We start from the raw sequence: 25065 nt of genomic DNA, 5'->3' as shown, positions 1-25065 counted from the left end.
TAAGCTGCATAGATTTATTGCATCAAATTCAGATTTTTACAAAATATCATAGTGAAAATATTACATTTGAACATATTTACAAACTCCGACTGGAGGCCACACATCATTACACACTCATCACATACACACTGATCTATGAGCTTACACCAAAATAGAAACAAAAGGTCAACGCAGTAGACCACCCATGTGCACAAATCAATTGTCCACCGATGTGCATTACAATGCGGATGACTTGTACACTTAAGTGGACATCTCATTGAGGGGTTACTTTGACCTATCATGTGACCTTTGCCTCTATTTGTGGACTGTATAAATATCATGGAGCACCGATATAATTATATACATCAAGAAAAGGGACACAGCGGATCTTTCAAACTCCCCACATTGACCCAATCTGGTGACAATGTAAATTTGGCTTATAAATGTGTCATAAAAGACAATTGTAAAAGATGATTGTAAGACCAAGTTAGTTTAGATATGTCTAATAAGTTGAGGTTCATACCTTACAAAGAGAAGCGCCTGCCTAAGTATATGACAATTTGCAAAAGTCACCAAGCTACATGTAAGGGGGGTCAGCCTCAGTTGATTTCGACCTCACAGCTGACGTGATGTGGGAAAGGTCAAGTGAAGGCTGACCCTACAAATTGGAAACTTTGTTTCCCAACAAAAGAACACCACTGGGGGCACTCATCTAAAAAGAGGCAAAGTTGGGCCTACATAAAGCGCTCATATTGTGACAGTGCACGAATACCCTTGCAGGTTACTATAAGAAAAGCCGAAAACGCATCTGAAAATTCAGCATAAATATCCAATGTGCTTGCTGATATTACTCGGCTTTTGTGGACAAGCTACGATACAAAGAGTTTGCGAAACAAGGAAGACTGGCTTTGCGATGATGCAAAACTCTCTTAGACTGACTGCACCACTGTAGCAACAAGCTTCTTCAAATGGTTGCGGAAATTTATGAGGTTTTCGCTCTTTTTCTTATCATTCAATATTGAAAGTTAACAGAATCAAGTCAATTTGGACGGAACCTATCTGGGTAACAAGTGAGCAGCAAATTTGTGTGAAACAAGTTTGTTTTAAATTCACAACGAGCTTGGAAGTTTTTAAAAAACATCCAAGCTCGTTGTGAATTTAAAACATTACTGTGGCATGTGTCAATGAAAGTAGACAAAGTTATAATGTGACATTTAAAAGTGATTCTTTTCTATGCAGCAGTGCTAACAGGAGGATAGTCTTATTGAGGACTCCGCACCATTTGTTATAATAATATCATAATTTAATTGAGCTCTATACTTGTATTTGTATGTTTCAGTAAGTTATTTCATAATATATAAACTGTCAACACAAACCCACCAAAATGTATGCAAACCAAAGTCAAATTAGATGTTACTGGTATATGGTATACAATACATCGTCCACCATCTTACACTGAAGTAAATCACATGCCTCTTCAGGCATTCAAATCAAAGCAATAAAAGAAGAGAATTGTTGCAAATACAAGTTGTTCCTACCTGCACCTATGTTTTGGAGAACCTTGTCCACGTAAGTAAAAAACTGCTTCTACACCTACACCTCCAAATAATCTTACAACCAAACTGCTATAGGGTCATCTAAACTCAGTTCTACGACACACCAAGGAAGATACCGGAAGTGCATATACGAGACATTTATATGGGGCGTCAAGAGATTCTAAACCACAGATGTTATGGTTACCTTGTCATAGGAGAGTAAAAAGAAGTCATTTCCACAATTACTTTACATGTTCAAAAAAATTAGTCGTCAAAGATGTCCTACTGACCAATTACTGGATACGGTTCTTGGCCTGCGAATGACGTTACACGGGCTTCCGGTTTCCTCCTTGACAACACACAATGAAAACAAACTGGCAGTTATCCCAAGGTGTGCAGAGAACATCTGACAAAGCTTAAATAAATGCATTAGCTCCTCTATAATTCTATGGAAGAGAAACAGTTTCCTCACTACTTTTGCCTACTTTACATCGATTCAAAGTAACATCAATAAGGAGCCACCTCAACTACAATGGTGGCTCTAAGTCCAGGGAGGGTAAAGAGCAACCCAGACTCCTCGGTGATTCCCTTTTTGTCCCTGACCTTTACATCAGTTTCAGTGGAGTAGCCCCATTCATTATGGGCGGAAAATGATTCAAATCTTCAAGTAGTAAGTGCTTTCTGACTTTGATCCAGAAACCTCTCAGACTCAACCGTTGACGTGTGTCATGCCTTCCAAACCCAACTCCACATTCACCCTCGTTCTAAATCTCGGGAATCAGGGCCGATCTTAACCTCCTTTTTATCTCACAAAGACTAATGAAGTCGGGAGTGACCACCACAAATAGCTGCGGTGGCCCCTTGAACAGATGTATACAATTCTTAACAATCCAATGAATTCAGCATTCTCTGTATACTTTACTAAATAACTCCATGAAATTTGCAATCAAGTTAAAACATTTAACACGAAAAAACATTACAAGCAAATACAACACAAAATAATAGTACCAGTGTGAAATACATTTTGCAATAAAATGAATACATAAAGCAGAAACCTTTTTTTCCGACTCTTGTGAACAAGTCAATCGGCCACTTGTACATTACATTCTACAATATCGAAGACAAAGTGACTTTCTCTTTTGCATAAAAACGTATCGCAGGTATCCTCAATACTTTTAGTAATTAGGTATCATCAATCCTCAATCAATCTTTGAGATCCGTTATCTGATAGCTGGACGATTTAAATATTTCACCAAAACTGGTACATGCTCAGCATGCGAATTTCAAACAAATAAATAGCAAGAGATTTTACCCAACATTTTGAGTTTGTAACAAGTTTAAGCATCCTGGCCTCAGGCAAATCACAGTTTACACCTCAGCGCAGGCTTAGGAATTTAAGTAGGCTCTAGACATGGCACAAAAGAATAAAGAGATCCACAAGCAAATTTCATAAAAGAGTTCCATGCAGAGTTTTTAAAATGTCAGAACATCACCGGCAAAGACACTCGCTGACTCAATCTGAGACTCTACCAAGAAATCTCCAATGAGTACCCAAGTGCCCCTGTGCCCAGCCAATACTCTTTCAAACAAAAACAATCAGAACCTAGCATAATTCATCGGGAGGGTGAACAAAAAACTGCTTTACGATGAATATGAGATTTTGCATTTTGAGTCACAGAAGAGCAGAAGAGTGCATATGTGATAATACATATTTTAAAACTATACTGGATCCATGTATATGCAGCAGTAAGTTGACCTTTACCCTGCGATATGTAAATCTGTACAGTAGATATTCACTGGAAAACAAGACAATATTTACAAAGCATTTACAAATGTGATCCAGCCATGTGGGCAAAAATGACAATGAGTTCCACAAGTTGATAATGATACTCAGGTGATGAATACTTCTAGTCCCAATACATTTGCATTTATGTTCTTGCTTAACCCCTTTAGCGCCAAAAGATTCAAATATTTCTCAATTTGGTCGATTTGGCCCACTGAAGCTCAGTGTTAGAAGATCGACTGCAATGCCGTCGCACAACAGTAAGTGACCGACACATTTTCTCTTGGAAGACATGGCTTATTAAAGCAATCAACACCACACACACTTTATAACATACATTGTTACAAGAGCCTACCTAATACTGTAAACCGCCAGATTTTTGTGCCTATTCATATTTGCTGTTCGCAGGGGGAATCTGGGTTATTCGTAAAATCAGTGAAAAAAATCGCACACACAAATTTGGGTGTTTAGAGTGCAGTATTGATGTTTACATTATGCCATTAGCTTTATGTTGTCAGCGATTGTTATTTTGAGAATCCCTTGACCAAACAAAAAGACATTTTATACATGGAAATACCTTACCGAATTGTTAACAAAGTTATCAACTGTGATTCCTGAGATTCTGAAGAATAATGATCGTATGGATGACAGCTATTCATTAGTCTTTGTAAGACCAAGGGATAAAGGCATTGTCTTTGCTCCATCTCAACAAGATATAGCTACTAAGGACTAAAAGTGCATTTTTCTCTCCAAAGAATATAACTACATGTGTGAGCTGTGTATTCTGCCATCTCTCTTTGTTTTAACAACTCATATATGCTAGAACTGATATATCATCAATGTTAATAAGCATTTGTATAACCTTTCTGGAAATTTTGTCCAAACTATATCTCGAAAGACCACCTACACGTTAATTTAGTTGATACTAATTCAACTCTTTTTTTATTATTCAACTGTTCCCATAGTTATGCACCATTAGACTGTGAACGAGAGTTAAACCATGGCAACATCAAGTTACCATAGTAACAGCATTGAGCATAGCAACCACTAGTAACAGCATATTCATTAATTTTATCACAATTCTTGAACACTATCTTCACAACAACAACAATGTCCACTTCAAGGTTGGCGATTATCCAACCATCTATTCATCATCAGTCCAAATCCAATTCATCATAAGTCATTATCCAGGTCGTTGCCATAGTGATCCATCTTCCAGAGAAGCAGCATCATTTTTCTAGGTCTGGCTTCTTTCTGGCACCTGACCGTGTTCTATGGGTGGTGACCCCCTGATAATTCTGAAAGAAACAAAATCATTCAAGTGGTTAGAAAAGTTTAAAGCAATAATTGCAGCATTTGATATTGCTGACACACACTAGGATTTTACAAAATATGAAACATTAAGAAAAGCAGAGTTTTTTGCAAAAGTTACAAAATGTTCAGATTATTTTTGAATGGAAATATGATTCGTTCGTAACCAAACTAAAGATATCAATGAATCGTGTAGCATGATATGCAAAAAGTGCTGAATTACTGATAATAAATATATATAATTGGAAAGGTAAAGAAAAGAGGGCATACTTCGTTGACCAACCACCAGAGTATACTGGGGAATGCAAGGATAATGACTGATATTGAAAAAAGCAAATTCTCAAAATGAACGGAGCGACATTTTGAGGAAGGGTCTCCACCAGTTTTCAACCACTGCTCCCATGATTTACTCAAGTCTACCACCAAAATTTGAAATAGGAACACCTTATACCAATTCTACTTTGTGTAGCACTGTACGCTTGTACACACTGATGTAGTTAAAAAACAACCCCAATGGATATGACATGAAATGTATAAATTCACAATCAGTATATTTTGGAACAGTTGATTAGGGAGTGATGACTGGTGTCACATAAATCCTATACCAAGCTTTAACCTGTTATCCCAAATCTAACAAAAGACGAACCATTAGCATTGATTCACTTTTAAGCTCTGACCTCTGGGACGGTGCTTAGAGAAGCTGCAACAGGACGGGATCGCATTAAGAAGTGAACACAATTGCTTTTCATATCAATTCACAGAAAGCGACATTCAAAATCTAAGATTAAGACGAAACAATGCCACTGATGATAACTAAAAAAATGTTTGCTTTCTATCTAAAGTGGATTTTATAACATCCACGACATCATCTTGTAGACAGTTAACTCTGTATGCTACCAGCTTTAGGGAATTAGAAATCTATTTAAAGTATTGAATAAAGCAGAAGGACAGCAAGTCACTATTCATAACCTGATACAAAGGCGTGCAAAAGGTTTAATGTGAGAATTGGTCAAATATGACACAGTGAAAACTATCAAGGGTCTATTGAAACAGAACATCAATAAGTTCACTCATCTACCCATCTAAAATTCAGACCTTTCATGCTAACATAGCAAGAGGAGTTGGGGATCATATCTAAATTACTTGATGCAATGAGGGATGTAATTTTTTCATCTGGGAGGGGGTCAGCCATTTCCAGCCAAAATGTCACCTTCTTTAAACTTCTGGCTTTATTCACAATAAAGTGTTTATGTCATACATCAGTCTTTTTTCATCATTTAGAGGGGAGGGGAGAGAGATCACAGTCTCAGGGCAGCAAGCAATTCTGAGATGACTGTTTTTGTTGAAAGAAGCATTTAGGGTGGTACACTAACTACTAGTATGGTGCCTACAGGGTATGACGGGTGATATCTTTCACCATAGCTATTTACAGTCCCTCAGGTCACACCAATAGAACAAGTTAAAATCACATGTTTAGATATTAAAGCAACTGTAGATAGCAACTGCAGTGCCATGTAGCGGAGGTTGAGAAAGGTTCCTGGAACAAATGAGGGGACAGTCTGTAACGGCAACACCACATCTGTGAGAGGGCCATGTTATGTCAAACCAGGGTACCCACACAACACCAACCAATAGAAATCATAGCTCACCCATTGCAGATTTTGCTTTAGAACGTCTCGACCTGATTGCCTAATAAGTAGTATGTAGAAAGCAATGAATAAATTGCAGAGGCTGATAAAAGTTTCTTGAATTGCCACCAATTCATGTAGCTGAAGCAACTTGAGTGGTGTAACTTCCCCAATTGTGCAAAAAAGGTTGAAGCAGGAGTTTTCTGGAATAGCCACCAATTCATGTAACCAAAGCAACTGAGAGTGGGGTAACTTCTATACACTAGATTGTCTGCAAAGCAAATGAGTTAGTCTTCCATTTTGATGCCTCAAAATCTTATCAGTTCAGAGAATCAGTGAGATGACATTTTCTCAGGCTGATTAGCATCATGAACCTGATACATGTAGACAGATGGACTCGATACTTGAGTCACAGGTAATTGAATTGGATTTTGGAAATTGACCAGATGTCATAGCTTTGTAACGAAGCGACACCAAAAAGTAAGGGTAATTTTGAGGCTACAAAAGGAAGAACTTATTTTGCGTCAATCCACGACTTACGTTCACTAAAATATATATCCTGAAAGAAAATACAAATAAAGGTAACTTAGAAACAAAATAATGACTCTTGTATTATCTCGTGCGTTAGCTGGGTAGGGAAAGTTCAGCATGCAAGGATTTTACTGCAACTCTTTAGACTATCACATCTGATCTGAAACTGAAGAAGCTAAAAGAACAAGTTTAGAAGGCAGACCTCTATAATCACAGAATGTGCAATTTCTATCCACAATTCTAATCTCTGTCAAGGTTTATTTCAAAATAACCTGCTAAATTCAAACATGCCAGTGACTATGAAAGTGTGATAAAATGGTGTGAATTTATGTTATTTCTTGTTCAAACTAACATGCCATGTCAGTGTCGGAAAGAGGAAGTTATATGTCACCTGAGGCCCTTATTCATGGCACCCAGACATGTTTAGGGCCAGGGTATGGGGTGGGTAGCCTGGCCTTTGGTCCTCGCGACCCAGGACCCGGAGGTAAAGTCAGATACTGTTTGTACTCGGGTGTGAACCTCAAAGTGGGTGAAAGCTTGAAGGAAATGGAATGCAATGTAAGTTGGGAAACGACTATTTCTCATGAAAAGTTAACTTGTTAAATTTGACACACTTTGATCTGGCGAGAAAAAAAAGAACATCAATTTTGATGAGAAACGTAATCCTGATAAACATGCAGTAGTATCATGCTTCACAACACTTTGCAAAGAGAGGGAAGGGAAAGGCGCTGAAAAGAGCTAAAAATCTTATTAGTAGACAGATGCTGGAAGACCATTGTTCTTTCTCACTTGAATTTGACTGCAAATATGGCAGAAGCTACATGTAGATAGATTAGAGATTGCACAAGGTGTTTCATACCACACACGGGCCCATGTATTTAGTCATTTTGGTCCCTAGCCTTTCATCTGTTCACACCCCATAGTCGTTCAGTCCTATAGACCCAATGCTTCTGACCCAACAACACGAAAGAAAATGTAAAATCTTCCAGCAACTGTAAAATGGAAGCAGGCAAGGTCGAAAACACCAACATACACAGCTACACACTTTAATCACAGCTCGAACTGACGAGCGAGCGTACGGGCCATCACTGATCTGCCCGGTCTTTCCAGTATTGGAAGCGGTTAATCCAGCGCCCCTCGCCACGCCAGGTCTGCACAATGGGCCCGCGGGGAGGTTGACCGAGGAACTCCTGTAGTAAAGCAATGTGGCATTAGTATTCAGGGTTTGCTTCATTTTTAGACATTTCATTCTTATTTTCTGTAAAAATACACCACCTGCCTCCTCATGCTTCTGGGGTGAAAATAGAGCTAACCCACAGCCTTTGAGAGCCAGATTCCCTCTTATCCCACCACTGAAAATATCTGCCAAGTTACATCATCTCTACAAAGGTGCAACTCAGGCAGTATGAGTCCCCTTATGATTTTGATTTTCTCCTCTTCTTTCTGTTAGTATTTTCGAGCCATTTAATTGAAATTTTGATGCAACATTCTAGCTTTTTCTGTGGGTTAGCAAGGTGACCTCGTGGAAATGGATAACATTTTCAGGCAATCCTACCTCGAACTTGGAATACCCTTGAAAAATGTGGTGCTGATTCTTCAGGGTGCTCTATAACACTAAGCCCTGATCACACACTTTCAAGACCAAGACCTGTACAATAGGAGTATTAAGTTTTAAAGCTAAAGCCTCACCTCTTTCTGAGCATGGGTTCTTCTTTGGACTTTGTCGGATGTTTCTGGAGTGGGTGTGTACTGCTGCTCTTCATCACGTTCGTGCAGCTCATATAACTCTGAAACAAACATGGCGGATGAGATTATAAACTGGATATCGCCAAAGGGTTGTAAATGTAGAATTCAAAACAGATATTCACCTCAGAAATCAGGAAAATGGCATATTTCAAACTGTCTGATCTTGATGGACAAGCTGATAGAATTTGGAACAATTGCTTTCACAACTTTTTTGTCAGTTTTGATGAGTAAATATGACACCAATTGTAAGCAAGACCATTACAGGACAGTTCAGCTGGATCTGATATGATTCAAAGTACAATTTGAAATCAGTTAGTTGAAACAGTTTCTACTGGTACTGACAAGATGAATCAGGAGGAATCATGCGGAACAAACCAGTATTAGTTGAACCAGGAAAGTGGACAACTGTGGAAGACATATAGTTCTTTATCTACAATACGATTACGAAGACTGAGACAACTTTTAGGCAACAGGGCAACAGCAAAGAACAAATTAAGCCCAGCATTATGATGTCAGCTGTTGGTCAAGGAAATCCTTCCAAAATGGATCTGAGCTCAAAATACAACAAATTCAGATTATGATTTTTCAAAGAACCGTTGGTACCTGATGAGTAATTTTCACTAATCGTATGCCGTTTTCGTCGCCCTACAGTAGAAAGATTTTCGTGGCTACTTGTGTGAAGATGTCGTGGTTGTCTTTCAACATACAGATCTGTAAAAGGGATGGAGGGAAGACAATCAAGATGAAGCATGGTAACATTGATGGAGGGACACTTGGAACATTCCTGGTTTGAGCATGCACACTTACAGGCGGTGAAAATCTGTCCTAAGGTCTCCTGGATATACACGCCCAATGCTGGTAGATTGGCATGTAGACACCACCAAGAGTCAAACACATGACTTTCGACCAATGAGTCTGGTGCACAAACAGGTTGGCCAAGTGTCAAATGTACGTACAGTTGCCCAAAATCAACAAGAATCAGGCATTGTTAAGTTAGGTTTATGAAAGGGTAAAAGATAAGAAAAGACAAAATGATATGGAAGGAGAGAAGTTCAACAGAGTTGGATGATGCAACTGGGTATAAGAGAAGACAAGAAAACTGTATCAAAAGAGAGGAGGAAAATGCAAAGGGATTATTAACGAGATAACTACACTAGACCTCGGCCATATCTGAACGCCCATTTAGTGACTGATGCTTGACTGGAACAGACAAACCACTACAAGACAAAACACTATCCTGATTTGAACAAAAAATGTGGGATAAACTACTAGTATGCCTAACACAACACCTAGATACTTAACATTTGCTTCCTTATACGTTTTACTAAGGTTACTTTTGCCAGCTCTTAACTGATCAGATGGTTTGGTTTTTGCTCGAGGTAGAGTGGCATTCCCCGATATTGGCGGCATGTCTTGAAAAGACAACACAGCATGTCAATAATGCATGTATTTTGGCACGTGTATCAAGTGATAACATGTTACCATATAAAATATAGGCACTGCATTGTCCTGATGAGGAAAAAGAAAGGGGCCATCTATTGTTATCGATATTTTTGAAGGAGTAAAAAAAAATTTTTTGGTAGACCCCTTCCCCTCTTCCCGAAAGAGTACTGTACCTCTGAATATGTTGAGTTTTGAAAATATTGGTCAATTGAAAATAAAAACCATCATCAACTTCTTGGAGGGTATGGAAAACGTAACAATCGTACCCTCTGGTGAGGACCCTGTCCCTGGTGTAACCTGCAAGATGTTTGTTATTTGCAGTATCATACGCACCTGTTTCATCGAATACCTCTTCATTTGACGAACGTTCTGATAAATCGTTCATGCTGTAACTTTTCTTAAGGTGGTCCGCAACGACACTTTGGCCCTGGAAAGACGAAAAGAAATAAGGCTTATTTGCCATACTAACCACTGCCACCAAAACAAGGCACAATGCATTACACACTGTAAACACTGCTACATCCCAACCAAGGTGTTTTTGATAGGATTGATAATAAATCCCAGTGTAGATGACCACTACCAATAAAGTTATTCCGCTAGCTGTGATCAGAATCTCCAAAGGGTTAATTGAGACTGTTTATGATCAGATGCAGCACAGATACAGCTTCCAGTTCGGTCTATGATGTGATGAATCATAGCAACTACCTGTAATATGGATAAACACTGCTACCACTGATGGAAACCACATGAACTCAGTTCAATCATTGATCAGAAATCAGAAGCAGCAAGGTTGAGCGAAAGCTGAAGTTATCATTAAATAAGCCTATGGTACAGCATAAGAAACCCCCCCCCCTCCATCTTCTCCCACCAATAACACACAGATCACAGATTTAAAGAAAATTTGCATCCCTAAAATTCTGAAGACTGTTTTCAAAAACAATCAACAGGGACAGACCCCAGAACCCCACTCTGCTTTCCTGATCAGCCAGTGCAGAGTTAGTTTTCAGACATGTTTGTTGATAACAGTACCTCCCTCTTAGAAGCAGGTGAAGTACAATGTTTCAATCAAACCTGGCAGATCTCAACATCAAGTTTGACTTGGTGTAAATAAATAAGCCTTTTTTTAGAAGACGCATCAAAGAATGAGCAACCTCGTTCCCAACCAAGGGCTGTTGGCAATGCAGGTTACAGCAGAGAGACATCAATGCAATGGGTTAATACTACTGTATGAAGGTATGGCAGAAGACACTTTAGAGCAAAAAATGTACACAGTATCAAAGTATACACTTTACCTGCCAAGGTTTTGACATAATATATTGTAGGAAAATAAACTGGCCCTGAAATGTACACATCGAAGTGAAATATGGCGGCGAAAATAGAGCTATCGGGCAGAGTCATTCGAGAAGTTAGACATGCAATGATGATTCAAACTTCCAATGTCATCAACCTCACGATTCTGACTTGAAACTCTCAACAGGACCAAATAACCATCCACTGAAAGCATTAAAACAGGCTTGAAGTATTCTATGTGGAAAAATGCAATCTACTGAACTAGCACTAGCAGGCACTTCAAAGATCCCAAGACAAGTTTTCACGTTGGAGCCGCACTTACCTTAAGAGCAGTTTGTACAACTGTATTTGCTGCGTAGTTCAGACCTCTAGTACCGAACGTCATTAAGGCAGCACAACCCTTGTCTTTTGCTGTGGCTATACAATCATCTATATCCTGCAAGCAAAACGGGAATATTTATGAACTTCAGTCTTTGTGACTGTCCTTCAGTTTGCAAGGTGTGTTTTCATCCAGAGTCTCTTGTAAGGCTTGACCTTTTAAGTTAAAGTTGGGGTTTATAGTCTGATATCAACTATGCTAGAGGTCATCATCCGACTTCACACTTCAACCCAATCTTTTTAATAGTAGACCTAATATAAGGGTCAATGAGCACTACAACTTGAGCACATATCAAGTCTCCCTCACCAAAAGTCACCAGGACATTGATCGTCCAATGATTCTATTGGAATACATACCCTTTCTCTTTTCATGAGCTGTGGATGGACAAACTTTCTGTACAGAATACTGGACCCTCTGGTAGCCGGTGATAGCAGCCATATCACAAACACAATTTTGATTTCGTAATAAAATGGAATCCTGGAAGAGAATAGAAATGAGATTATAACATATCTTGCAGTCGGCCTTACTTCAACTCACAAAAAATTGCTTGGGTGGAGCCAACATTTTGTACGAAACTTTGGCCAGCCACCTCAGTTTTGGCCTTCGAGGACAATTCAGCTCCACCCTCAAATTGTCTGAACAGACAACCGTCCAGATTGATATCAATTCTTTAAACCAGCGATAGTCAGACCACAAGTCAATACACCACAAGTCAATACACCACTTGACCACTCCATCTCTCCGATTATTTTCATACTTCATACAGAAAACTGGATCAAGGTCATCACTCAGGTTCTTAATCAGCTAATAACATTTTCTCAAAGCTTTTCCAAACAAAATTGACATTTTCCTTGAAGAAGCATGTGTATCATCAACTCCACATGACAAGAGGGTGGCGCATATCGAGAAGGAACCCCTCCAAATATGACCTTGGCTACTGATAACAATGTTTTCCATTGCTTCTGATGCAAATTTGGCAGCCCTAACGGCAATTTGAAACCATTTTTAAGTGTTTTTGAAAATGCCACAGAGGGAGAAAAAACTATTTTGAGCCTTTGGGTCGGGCAAGTAAGAGGGCTCGCATTTTTCATTCCTTACCACGAGAGGAAGGCATCTGTGAGTGTTTCTATAAATGTGAACAAGGCGAAAACAATCCAATACATCATCCAGCGTACCTGAAATACAGAATGAAATGAAGATCATGAGATATCAAGGAGGTACAGATATATATACAAATATATAGAGCTCAGGCATCGAGTTTGTTGGATTTTGTTGGGTCAGGGCTGGTCTATACAACCTGTTGCTGTAGTTCGTGGTAAACTTAGTGCTGCTTTTCTGAAATATTGACCAGAGCCACTGGGCTTGTCTCTGTTGATAGTCGTTATCATAGCAACGTCATTGTTGATATACCGTTGCCCAGCAACAGACGTAAATCACTGTTATTGTTTCAAGGCTGTTAACAGACAGAAGTCCTCTTGAATCATATTTTCACAGTACATGTGTACATGTATAAGTCATGACTGATTTTTTTTATGAATACAGTTCCGGACGCTACCAGGTCGTAGTGAGGAAACATAACTGCATAGTTTGCATTCTGAGAGAATCATCTGCCATGGGAGGTTGTACCAACAAGTGATTCTAGGGTGTACACGCCATTTCAAAACTGATTGAGCTAATCAAGAATGAAACTGGTACAATGGAAGAATTTGTAAGCTAATGACATTGACAACGCATTGATTTTTTATGGATGTAGGAGAAATTTTAAAGAACTTTTTACTCTCATAAGCAATAACTTCTACAAAATCGTGTGATGGTTAAGTACTACATGGCCAGTACTGAATCTGAATCTGACTTGTGAAGTGGATAAATAGTTTCAGTACTTACATATTCTTTGACATTTTTCGTCTTGACCGCCTTGTATGACGAGTAGGCCGGGTAGAGGGTCCCGAAGACCAATCTGCAAAACGTATAGATAAGGAGAACCATCACGCTACGGTACCAGTCAATGTATGTTTCAAGAACCATCCCTGAGTGAGCCACGGGCATGTGAGGGAATAAGGGCACAGTAGGGCATTAATAGGATCTCTTGCGTCACTTAATTGTCAAAGACTGGTGGGAAAGTTCATCCTTAATAAGCTCAAGTTTGCTTTTGTTTGAAAGTCATTACTGCATTCAGTCATACGTAGTTCCATTGTTTGACTTCCTGGATGAGCATTGTTTTCTTGTCTCCCAAATTGGCTGAAATCCCAAATAGTCAATTTATGTTATCCAGGGAAGTTCATTCTGGCGGAATTTGGTCCTATCATTTCCTGAAAGTTTACATTACTCCATAAACTTGTGTCATTTCCGATAATTTGGAAGGATATATATAATCCCGAAATTCCAAACATGAGAGGTCTGGCTATGAAATTCATAACACTACATAACTGCAGTCAATGAGCCTTTATATGTTTTGGTGGAGATATCGCATATTTCTTCAAATTGTTAGTTGTAAATGCTTCCTATAGTTTTCTAATTGTTTCGTAAACTGAAAATGGAAAGGATCAAAGAGATTCATGACGACTTCTATTTATTAGTCAACTCGGGACAGAAAGTGTTACAATGAGAAAGAAATTAACAAATTGGAAACTCAACTCAACGAACACAGCAACAAACCAATGACATCAATCAAGCATGTTTATGAAAAGTTCAAAGGATTCCCACAGACAAGTTCCACCAATTTTCATTCCAGTTGAGCAATCAAAAGCCAGACACAAAAACCTACCATCTGATTACAGATGAGCAAAGTCAGCTAAACAAAGGAATATATAGAAACTAATAACTTTCTGACAATTTCTCTCCATATTAAGCAAATGGTGAAATTATGTTCAAATTCAGAAACTGTGGATTACCAATTGCCACCAAAATTGAGCAGTCAAAACTACCAACAACAAAGGAGGGCCATTTTAGTTGAATATCATTATTCATTATAATCATAAAACACTTTTGGAAATGTCATGTCAAATAACGCAGGCTCTCTCAGGTCATCTCTGCAATCTAGGGAGATGGTCATTTCATAACAAAGGAGGATATTTGAAAGAGGTCAGCCTAACAAAAGAACGTCAACAAAAATCAATAACAAACTGTGGATAATTAATGATAATTTCATTGTGTAGGTAGAGATCGGAAGTCCAATCTCAAATTGAGTGATGAGGTCACAACTCCTGAGTTAAGCGGTGATGACATTTGTGAATCATCGATAAATTAAAGTGCTCGCCAGATGATTTGGGAATTGCCAAATTACCAAAATTATGCATGATGTCTGCCGAAACAAAGAATCTTTTTTGGTTATTTGGAAACATTGGTCATGAGGCTGCATCCTGGAGAAATTCAAAGAAGAGAAGCTGATCCTACCCCTCACCCCTCCCTATGGATTGTTGAAGTTTGCACAAAGAAGATGACTCAATTCTGCAGCCATTCTGACCTTGCTTCAGAAATTGAACTAAAAGTAAACCGCTACATGAACCTTACGCCTCCTCTGGTGGGCATATTTTAGTCCATCAAAGTAGTCACGGAGCCTGACACAATGCTGCAGCAGCGATACACACTTCGGCATGCCAGACCAGACCAAGAACAAGCCAATAACTTGCCAATGATGATTTTAGATGGTGACACCATCTTTCTTGAGAACTTCCGAGTTTGGCTGCTAGTTTTTGAGAATTGGGACAAGTGAGGTACCAGCAAGGTCACATATGGGACCAAAGTTTATGTGCCACGACACCTAGCAGTCAAACTCAGAATCTGAATCTGTCAAAGGATGTTGATTGTGTCAAAATTTACTTTAAATCTTGAAGGTTCAAGCTTTGTCACTCCAAAACCAAGCATTTTGACCCTAAAAATGTAACTGAATGCGGGAATTGCTGTTCTGTGGATCCCTTCAGCAGGGGCAAGCTGCTCTGATCATACATGTATAAGGCAAGATATTGATTTATTCTTCGTTTGATGGTTCGAGGCACCTCAAAACAGAGACAGTTCTTAGAATCCTTGGCAAGGGCTAATCCTGTCAATACCAGGAGGACCGTCTCTCTTAACACTAGGAGGCCTAGGAGAGGGGCGGAGTATTAGTACGACCTGAAGCCAGGCTTGAGAATTTTGTAATAGAAACCAAGGGGGATACTCAAGATACGCCTTCCAACAAATCTACGCAGAAAGTCAAAGATAGAATCCGGCAAAAATAAAATATTAACTTACTGAATGACAGTCGAAGTCAAGGCACCGAGAATCATGATGATGAATAACAATGGCTGGTTCGATAGTCCTTCATATAAGGCCTAGGCCATGTAGGCCTGAGGTGACCTTTAGGGGCAGCCAATAGGCACGGTCTGCCACATCAATATATCAAACGATATCCGTCCATGCCACCTGTTACTGATTGTACAAACAATACCAACAAAACTCTAATTCGATTGAACTCGATATTGGCACATACATGTATACGCATACCACCAACAAAATCTCGTCCAGATCAAATTAGCTCGTAGGCGACATAATGATACAGTAGGTGTATTTCAGATTGCCTTCATTATGGCTCAGGACTTTGTGCCGCAGTTTCACCGCTTACGAGGTCCCAGGAACAGCTGGATCTGGAGAGTTGACCTCAATTCCATATTTGCCAACTGGGGACAACACCATCATATTCCTGTATAGAACACATTACACTTATGTCTGTAAAGTACTCGGCATGAGCTTTCGACTGTTAAAAAACCACCGTGAAATCCCCAGGCATCAGAATGAATGATTATTTAAGTGCAGCATAAGCCGCAGATAACGGTTTTTTGCCATCTGCATATATACAGCGGACCATCCCTTAGCAAACACCTCTCTATTAAGGACAACCTGTCCATTAAGGACACTAGTTTTAGCCACAAATTGGTCGTTTCAATTCAATTTGACCGCTCTAAACTGGACACCTCTCTATTAGGGACAGCACTTGTCAATCCCGAGGGAGTCCTTGTGTACATTTTTTTGGCCACTGACTTAGGAATATGCTGCTTCTGGCCGCAGAATTGACTGATAGCATGCCAGATATGCAAACATCCACTTCACGCCTTAGTGCCTGCCTTTTGCAGGGATTCTAGTGTCATGACGACTAAACCTTAGTCATCCTGGGGGTACGCAGTGGACAAACACTAACAGCCCCGCAAAGGGTTCAACAATGACAAACCTTTAGTCACGCTCGAGGCTGATTCACAGGGTTAGGGTCTTGCTCACCTTAGAAAACAGAAGGAATCACAATCTAATGAATTCAATCAGTTCTTAAATATCGAATCCATAAAAGGCCATGTCTGAGCTTGAAGGTGCTGAGTTTGATAATCAGAGAGCATGCTGCAAATGAAAAATAGCTAAATGAACCCGGTGAAGACAGCACCACCAGAACTGTTGCAACATTGAGACAAAGAACTTGATGAGCCTTTCTGGGACACAAGAAGTGGGGAACATCACAAAGGATAGCCTTCATCATGGTAAAGGGAAAAATTAGACCCATAAGACCAACACAGATCTTACATCCAATGTATTAAGGTTCTCTATTTCTGTAGGCCTAGACACACTGTTGCAATAACTCTGGGTAGCATACAAACAGGTAAATTAAGAACTATCATTCACAAAACACTGAAAAAATTCCATATCATCCAGGAGAAAAAGGGCAACAAGTCCACAAATACAAATGAATCGAAGCTGCGAGGAAATCTGCACAAATCACTTTTTCAAAGTTGTTTTTCCATCCCGAATGTTTGATATGGCTGCTACAACCAACTCCTCTGCGCCTCTGATCGTTCGACCTTGCTAGGCCTGCCGTTAGCTTCACAAGATCAAGTTACGAAAATTCTGCTCTCCATCAAAACAATGGCCAACGTTCTTCTTTCTTTCTCCCTGAGGTGTCCGAAAGCAAGTCTAATCATTTCCAATGCATTCCCTGGAGTGCTAATGCTGATGAACGTACCTCGAAACTGTATGATTAGACTAGAGAGCGAATTAACAGGTGGTGTGGTTAAAAATATTTGCGGGGAACAAGGTATGGTGTGGTACTGCTTCAACTTAAGCATACATAATTAGCTATGATATTGCACACAAATGTACATAAATCTCAATAATTTCAATTGAATCAAACGATAGAAACAAAGGCAGTGCGCAGGCCTTCATCTACTGAATAAAGATTGTTTATAAGAAATAAATTATCGCCACGTTACCAATATGATACTGAAAGACGTATCTGATGGGATTGAATGCTGGTAAAATATCTGAGACTAAACAGAGCACAACGCAATCTCTCGGGAGGTGAAAACACATCCCAGAGGCGCTGCATTAGCATAATATTTAGATTACCAGGAAACCCCTATACCAAGTGAACCTCTCATCTATGTACGAAAGTGATAATTGTTCCATTCTTATGGAGGTGACCGGAAGAGTGGCAGCTTATAACTGGGCTAACTGAACAAGAAATGCCCAAGGACTGAAACCCGGTTAGAAGTGGAGAATGGAAGGAGATGCCTTGACACGCAGAGATGTCCTCATATGCAGGTTTGAGGCAATTAGAATATTTTTCACATTAGTATGGATGATATTCAAATATCTTGGTTCAAACGGATAAAAATTTCACACAAACTTTGCATACAGATGACATGGTTTGTAAAAACCCCAACAGTAAGTATATGATTTTGAAAGCAAAGAAAAAACATTCAGGATATGAAAACTGCCCATTGACAATGTCATCAGATTATTTTCTTGATCCACTTTCGTCCAATTCAAAAACATGCAATATCATATTGGAATCTTATAGAAGGTCATTTCGGCAGTTCCTACAATGTGTGTCTAGATAGCAAACATTTCGAAATTATCAACACATTTGGACCACATAGGGAGGTGCTGCCACACCATGTTGCAATTCAAACTAGAGTTTCACCAGTAACCAGGTCACCACCATCCAAACATTACGCCAACAAAACTCCCTGAAAAGTGACAATAAGAGAATACGCCCGTGATGACCTCACTCTTAGTCTTATGATGCGCCGCACATATTCTGCAGCCAAAAAAGACCTATAAGCCACTCTCTCTGCAGATATCATTTTGCAACATTTCTTTCCAAAGGTCTGCGCTTACGACGCTGGCTTGCCCCTACAACGGGTCCATTATCTTGAGTGGCACTCGCTCTGAGTCACAGCGTAATCCATAACAATAATTTGTGCTGAGCCTCATATCGATCCCCGGACAATCTTCTCACTCATCCAGAATTTACTAACCCTTGAGGTCCTAGATCAGCTGCTATGAACAGTATCATTTGAGGGGCTCTCGAATTTGATGATGGCATGACTCACCTTCGACGATATGACCTCTGGAGAGAACTTGAACTGGACCATGGAAATGTTGGGGGAGAGGGGGACTTTGTTGACAACTAATTATGAATAGGCATGATGCTATTGAAAGAATTATACTATGAAGTCAATGAGGAATGAGGTCTGGTCATAAATGCCAATGAAAGGGGTCCAGCAAAAAGCGTCTGACTGAAAGTTACAAAAGTCTTATTCATTTTGCAACATTTCTGATGGACTGTGTCTTCGGGCTTTACCACAGGACGAAGTGGATTATTATATTCTGCACATGCAAGACAGTAATCATAACAGGTCGACAGACTGTGAGAATGAAATCGTTCATACTTCCCAAAACATATCGATTTTACTCCGTTGTTAGAACACTTCAAACATCCTGCTCTTTTTTCTACAGAACCTTTATGACAAACCATTGCATACATTTACGAAAGCAACAACAAAGGACTTATTCATATTTCAAATATCGAAAACTGGGCATGCATGCGTGACAATAGATGACTGAAGTAGCTTGCTGAAAGCCTTCATACAAATGTATGAAATCAGGCCTACACTTCGGCTCAGCTTTTTTTGTGGTAACGAAGTGTGTAGGTTTTGCAGGGAGCAGAGCTTTTAAATTTTGAAATGGCAAGCGAAGAGGACAATTGAATACATGAATGGACGTTCAGGGATATATCATTTGGACAATTATATATATCGTCAACAGAACAGGCATTTCCATTACACAGGCACCTTTATGACTTAACCTATTTTGGAAACAGTGAACAAAACGAATAACTTCTAAATACTGGTGCAATTCAAAAAGGGCATATGGTGTCAACTTGAGAAGGGCCAAGAGCATGGTGTCAACATGACAGCTGATGAAGAACCATAAAATAATCAGACAATATCCATCATGGATATCAGTAGCTCTCATGCTGCCAGTAGGTTTTACAGATCTTCTTCAAAAGGAAGATGAGGCGACGTTTTACCCTCTTTCCTCATGAGGAAGTCAGTTAATGAAGCAAGATTCACACTCACAGTGTGCTTTCATAGAATGGAATATGCTCATGATTCAACAACTCACAATCGATTTCACGGCAACAGCTGCAGACGACACGCACTCATTCTGTTGAGGTGACAAGTACCTTTCCATTGAACACAGGTTCACTCACTGCTGTACAAATGATAGTCCCACGGCCTGATTTTCGCTGGAAATTGTCAGCAAAGGTCATAGAAAGAAGAGTCAACTTGCTCAGACCTTCAAGCATGCCATCATGAGAGCTTTATACAGAGTAATGCTGATTTCAAATATTCGTCCCAGAAGAATTTTCCTAGTTCATGGTTATCTCTCTAACAATTTGATCCCACTCCAAAGTCATGCTCTGTCTTGGGTACACACATTGCACAGCATTGATACCAATCAATAATAAACGTAACATCATAAATTTCCTGCCAGCAACCAAGGATACCAATATCACACTTTCCAATGGCAAGTCAACCTACTGCGGCTCTGATCTGAATATCAGCCCCTGCACAAATGACGCAAGTTGTGTTACAGCTGGTAGTCGCAACCAAGGAAACCTGCTGTATTTATGTAATGCTACATTGAAGTTTCTTCAATTCTTGTGTAATCGACAAATCTGCTTTTCATACATGTACACCAAAGGGATCCAGGTCTCACATTTTGATCAGGGGTGCACAACTAAAGTAACCTGCAATCCACCCATAGAACTGCTCATCCTATTTCACGAACCAGTATGGCAGTAGTCCTCCATTGCATGTGAAATATCTGGAGGCCAGTTGGGCAGCCTCATTAAAGTTCCTAGCAACAGGACCACTACTAAAATCAGACCATGCAAAGAAACACTACTACTAATGTTCAGAAGTTCCTAAAGATTTGCGACCTGCCTATCATCTTGCGAGGAGTGACTGCGTTTGTCTAAGCAGCTAAGTAGCTTCATTGAGCGTCTTTGGGAGGCAATTCCCCACAGCGCTGAGAGGAGATGGAGAATACATCACACAGCATCATCGCCATGATCGATACTGGTGTATACATATGTATCTTCTTGTCATTCCAGTAAACAGCCGAGGAAATCGAGATCGATAATACTAATCATGCGAAGGCATCCTCGGCCAAACAAGATGTATCACGCTATCGGCAACCGCCGATGTTATCCAGTGACGTGCGCACAACTTTGCTAAATTCAATCTTAGCGAGTAATGCACCATGATTCCGTATAAGACTATGCATAGAAGCATTCAAGCAGAAGGTTGCTTTTATCTGTTGGTGAATGACACTTTTTAAAGGAGGAACTGGGGACAGATAAACATATTTCCAGTACAACTTTTTTGTTCGAACAGAAAGTGGGATTATAAACAGACACTAATGATTTCTGGTCTTCCATGGCATTTTGGTCATGAGGGGTGGGGGCAAGACCTAACTTTTGCCCTTCTACAATCAGCAAATCAGTCAACCACTACAGGTACTTTTGTGACCCTTGCCCCTCTCGAACTACGGCCCAGAGATCAGAAGATTATAGAACAATTGGAACTCAGAACCCAGGCGATCAGAACTTTCCATCCTCGAGGAAGCAACCTGATTCAAGGAGGGGATACACATTCCAAGTAAAGATGCAAAAAACAGACAAAGAACAAATATCGCTTTGTGTGAACTCGGCACTGATACTTAAGATTAATAGAATATAGCAGGCAATCTGTTTGAACACTCAACTAGCACTTCTTCATTTGTCCGGGAAATAGGCAAGTTGTTTCATGTTTGTCAGTAAAATGATGTCAAGAGTCTTTTTTCATTCAGATAGCAGATACTGAGTTGATAAAAGGCCACAGGCCACAAAATGTAAGCCAACTTGATATTATACTATGATTATGATAGGCGAAATGTGTACTTGTCCACTCTGGTAGTGGTAAGCACCTCCTCAGGAATCAGAACTTGTCATGCTTATGCTACTACACTTTCAATTATGCATCAGATTCATCATAAGAGTAGTTCTAGACATCAGAGAGGGCTGCTTGATGTACAATACAATCATGTTATATGTAGGCCTGAAGTTATTAGACATCTCAGGGACAGAGGCATTCTCACAAAACAAATAGACCTGCTTCATAGCTGTAGTTCTGTCAGAGGTAACATCAGTTTCTTCCTCCAACAGAAAAGCAATGAGATCAACATACCTAGACCAGTGATATGTGTAGTTGAAAAACATATTTCCAACCAACGCTACCAATGCTTTCTTCAAGTTCACAAAGCAAGACTGCACTAACAGGAAACAAGATGCCAGGATAAGCAATCATGTTATGTTGCTGACTTTCCTTACTAAGCTTTGAAGGTGCTTGATATGCTAACAATACCACCAAGGTACAAACGGGATACATAGGCCTAGCATTAGCACTATCAATAGCAAGGTTGTCAAGGTGATTACAGAACGAATCTCCTTCTAACTTTTTGTAGAATTGCTCCAGCATCAACAATGACAATGTAGTTTAGTGTTGCTAGGCCCTGATAGTCCTGTGTCTGGTTTTCAGACAACGAACCACTGGTACTGGGCACTAATTTTAAGATCAGTGGCACTGTGCTGATAATCAGGAGGTCCTAAGCTTGACTATCAGAAGGATCACTACTGCTTCATCTTTGTGTCCTTGAGCATGACACCTAACCCAATTCGTCCCTCAAACAAGATGTAAAACTGAGGTTTCTTGTATCTGGTGCCTTTGAGACCACACCGATTGAGAAACATAAATGGCTCGTGATGAACTCTTCCTCTGGGTGGCAATGGAGTCACAAAGCCTGTGAACACAATATTCCTGCCTTGGACTGTTGGAGAAATACTCCGGGAGAATACAAGGTCAAGCAGTGAAGAAGAGTAACATCATCTCGAAGCTCACAAGTTAATCTTGAACAAAGGAAACGTCAAACTTACTTATTATCCACTGATCACTTGATAATCCATACAACTGAGACCGCCCAATGGGGTAAGGGTGAGCTGTTTTAAACTCTCCTTATCCAGACACATTCCAATCCATCCTGACGCAATGAAGCAATCGATGTGATCATGGCAGATCATTGGAATGGAAACCAATCAATCTTTTGATCTTATTGATGGTGCTCAACAGAATCTTCTTATTTCTTATCATCCGGTGAACACTGAGTTTAGTTCTCTCACACCTGATAATACAAAATTCAATTCTGGGGAAGTAGGCCACTGTAACAAGGGTGATCCACCAGCTTCCCGACAAGTTCCAAATAGCTATTGGTTTGGTAATTTGGGGTTATGTCAATACAATCATGTCCCTGATAGCTTTCAGGAACACGTCAGCAGTACATGTTGTAGGTGGGAAAGACACTGGGAGTGTGTTTGTGTGACGTTGAAGTAAACATGAAAATAACCTATAACATAACAACATGCAGGAATACAATCTTTATAATACAATGTAGATATATCATAAATCAGAATATTAACTAGTCAATGCTCCAATCAAACACATTTTATCTACAAATGAACTGGAACCAATTCAAATTTAGTATGAAATAAAATGCTGTGGAGTGTCCAAACCCATCAGTTGCACTGGAGCTGCTTCAAAGAAAGACGCAGCGATCATCCAAACTTCTGATGGTTCAGTTTCCATGGAAACATGCTAGCTGATCCTCACTTAGACCTGAGCGCAGCAAGGAAGATGCCAGGAATCAATAGCTGTTTGCATTCGCCGCTATTTCCTCTGGCTGGATATAGAATGTCAATGTGTTGTAAGCTCTACAATGTGGAACTAAAAATATGGAACAATGAACAAAGTTCACTGATCAACTGCACAAGCAATAAGTCTTTCGTTCAAGTTTTGCTGAATAATCCATCAGCTCTATTCACCATCAGTAATTTGAATAGAGTCGAGTTAGAGATATATAATCAATCTGTAGTTGCAACCAGAACTCTGATCCCAGTGTAGGACAGCTAAACATAAACATATTTTGCAAAGCCTTACCAGAACAACGATGATGGTAAAGTGTACACAGGGGGAAAATATTTGCTCATCATTTACATAAACGCAGCCCAGAATTTGTTCCAATGTAACACAATAACAAAGAAGTAATTGGGCTAAGGACACATCATTGATACATTTAAGTACTTTCATCAAACAGACATGACAAGATACCTACCACTAGGCCCATTATTTATTCCAAGGTGCCTCGAAGTGATGCAGCAAAGAATTTTGCAGCATTTCCTCACGTCTGGGACGTACTATAAGAATAGGCAGACAAACTTCAAAGGTGGATATTTCTTACGAGATAGCGCACATATTTTTGGAACAAAGTAGTATTTTACTATTTTCATAGGTTGATGCAATGATGGCACTGAATGGATTTATACAAATAAGAAAAATATCTGTTAGTGTTACTGATAGCAAGATGGGTAACTCGGTCACTCAGTGGCGGGTCAATGGCAATTCTGTAATATCATACATTACAATGGAAAATGGCCCTTTCCATGACAGGTGCCAAAAGAGTCGGTTTACAAACAAACAGAGAGGGAAAAATGCTGTTTGAGTTGGAACTTGGAGGCTTGTTGAATAACGTTCTTTTCGTCTTTGAATCTTACTGTTTTTGTCTGTTGTCCTCAAATCAACAATTCCTTAAAATACAATTATACAGACAGCCTGTCTATTGCCTAATACAAACTGTCATGGTCTGACATTCAAGCACTTGTTGTGCAATTTTACATTATGTATGTGTATGTCCCTGGTAGTAGTGCACTGTGTACACTACAGACAGAGTACAGTTCACATAATGCATGTGTGTAGATGTACATCTACCAGTGTAAATTGGTGGATTTGAAAAAAGGGTGTGATTTTAATCTTTTTTCGCAGTTTAAACTGAGAGCAAGGTGGTGTATACTTACATTATAAGCCGCGAGATTAATGCTGAAACCATTATCACAAAATCTAACCCACTTCAGGTCGTCGAAACGTTATAAATTTCGAGTAAGTACAAAAAGTAAACAGTGCAACTAGAGGCCGATGTTATATCCAATCCGCGTTAGCAGGTCATGTGATCTTCGAGATTTCGCGGGAATTAAAACTGTAAACA

General features: G+C 39.6%; 1 protein-coding gene across 12 annotated transcripts; it reads right to left on the bottom strand.

The window, feature by feature from the left end:
* Positions 1-25008, bottom strand: LOC135490038 (receptor expression-enhancing protein 1-like). Of its 12 annotated transcripts, XR_010447261.1 has the most exons (13): positions 17366-17595; positions 13510-14152; positions 12724-12800; positions 11982-12102; positions 11569-11682; positions 11249-11293; positions 10290-10383; positions 9117-9224; positions 8457-8554; positions 6777-6795; positions 6258-6297; positions 5255-5308; positions 4509-4595 (listed from the first exon to the last, which is right to left on the bottom strand). XR_010447261.1 is itself a non-coding variant. In XM_064775693.1 (12 exons), exons 2-11 carry the CDS (start codon positions 13669-13671, stop codon positions 5274-5276), a joined length of 894 nt encoding a protein of 297 aa, XP_064631763.1. In that variant the 5' UTR covers positions 13672-14152; positions 17366-17595; the 3' UTR covers positions 1-4595; positions 5255-5273. The 12 variants fall into 12 exon arrangements, 11 of the variants coding, with proteins under 11 accessions (XP_064631763.1, XP_064631769.1, XP_064631760.1 ...); XM_064775693.1 differs by lacking the exon at positions 6777-6795 and having other exon boundaries at positions 1-4595; XM_064775699.1 differs by lacking the exons at positions 5255-5308; positions 6258-6297; positions 6777-6795; positions 17366-17595 and adding exons at positions 7813-7957; positions 24878-25008 and having other exon boundaries at positions 1-4595; positions 13510-13582.
* Between the last annotated feature and the right edge of the window lie 57 nt (positions 25009-25065).

The sequence above is a fragment of the Lineus longissimus genome, chromosome 6, assembly GCF_910592395.1.
Source record: "Lineus longissimus chromosome 6, tnLinLong1.2, whole genome shotgun sequence".
NCBI lineage: Eukaryota > Metazoa > Nemertea > Pilidiophora > Heteronemertea > Lineidae > Lineus > Lineus longissimus.
The sequence above is the reverse complement of the archived record's forward strand: the minus strand, read 5'-3'. Positions and strand labels throughout refer to the sequence as shown.

Excerpts from the sequence above, each read along its gene's own strand:
- LOC135490038 (XM_064775690.1), bottom strand. The coding sequence starts at position 13,671 with ATGCCCGTGGCTCACTCAGGGATGGTTCTTGAAACATACATTGACTGG. Across the intron at positions 12,103-12,723 it reads ACAGATGCCTTCCTCTCGTG|GATTCCATTTTATTACGAAA; the intron begins GTAAGGAATGAA and ends ATTCTCTTCCAG. Across the intron at positions 9,225-10,289 it reads AGAGGTATTCGATGAAACAG|ATCTGTATGTTGAAAGACAA; the intron begins GTGCGTATGATA and ends TCCCTTTTACAG.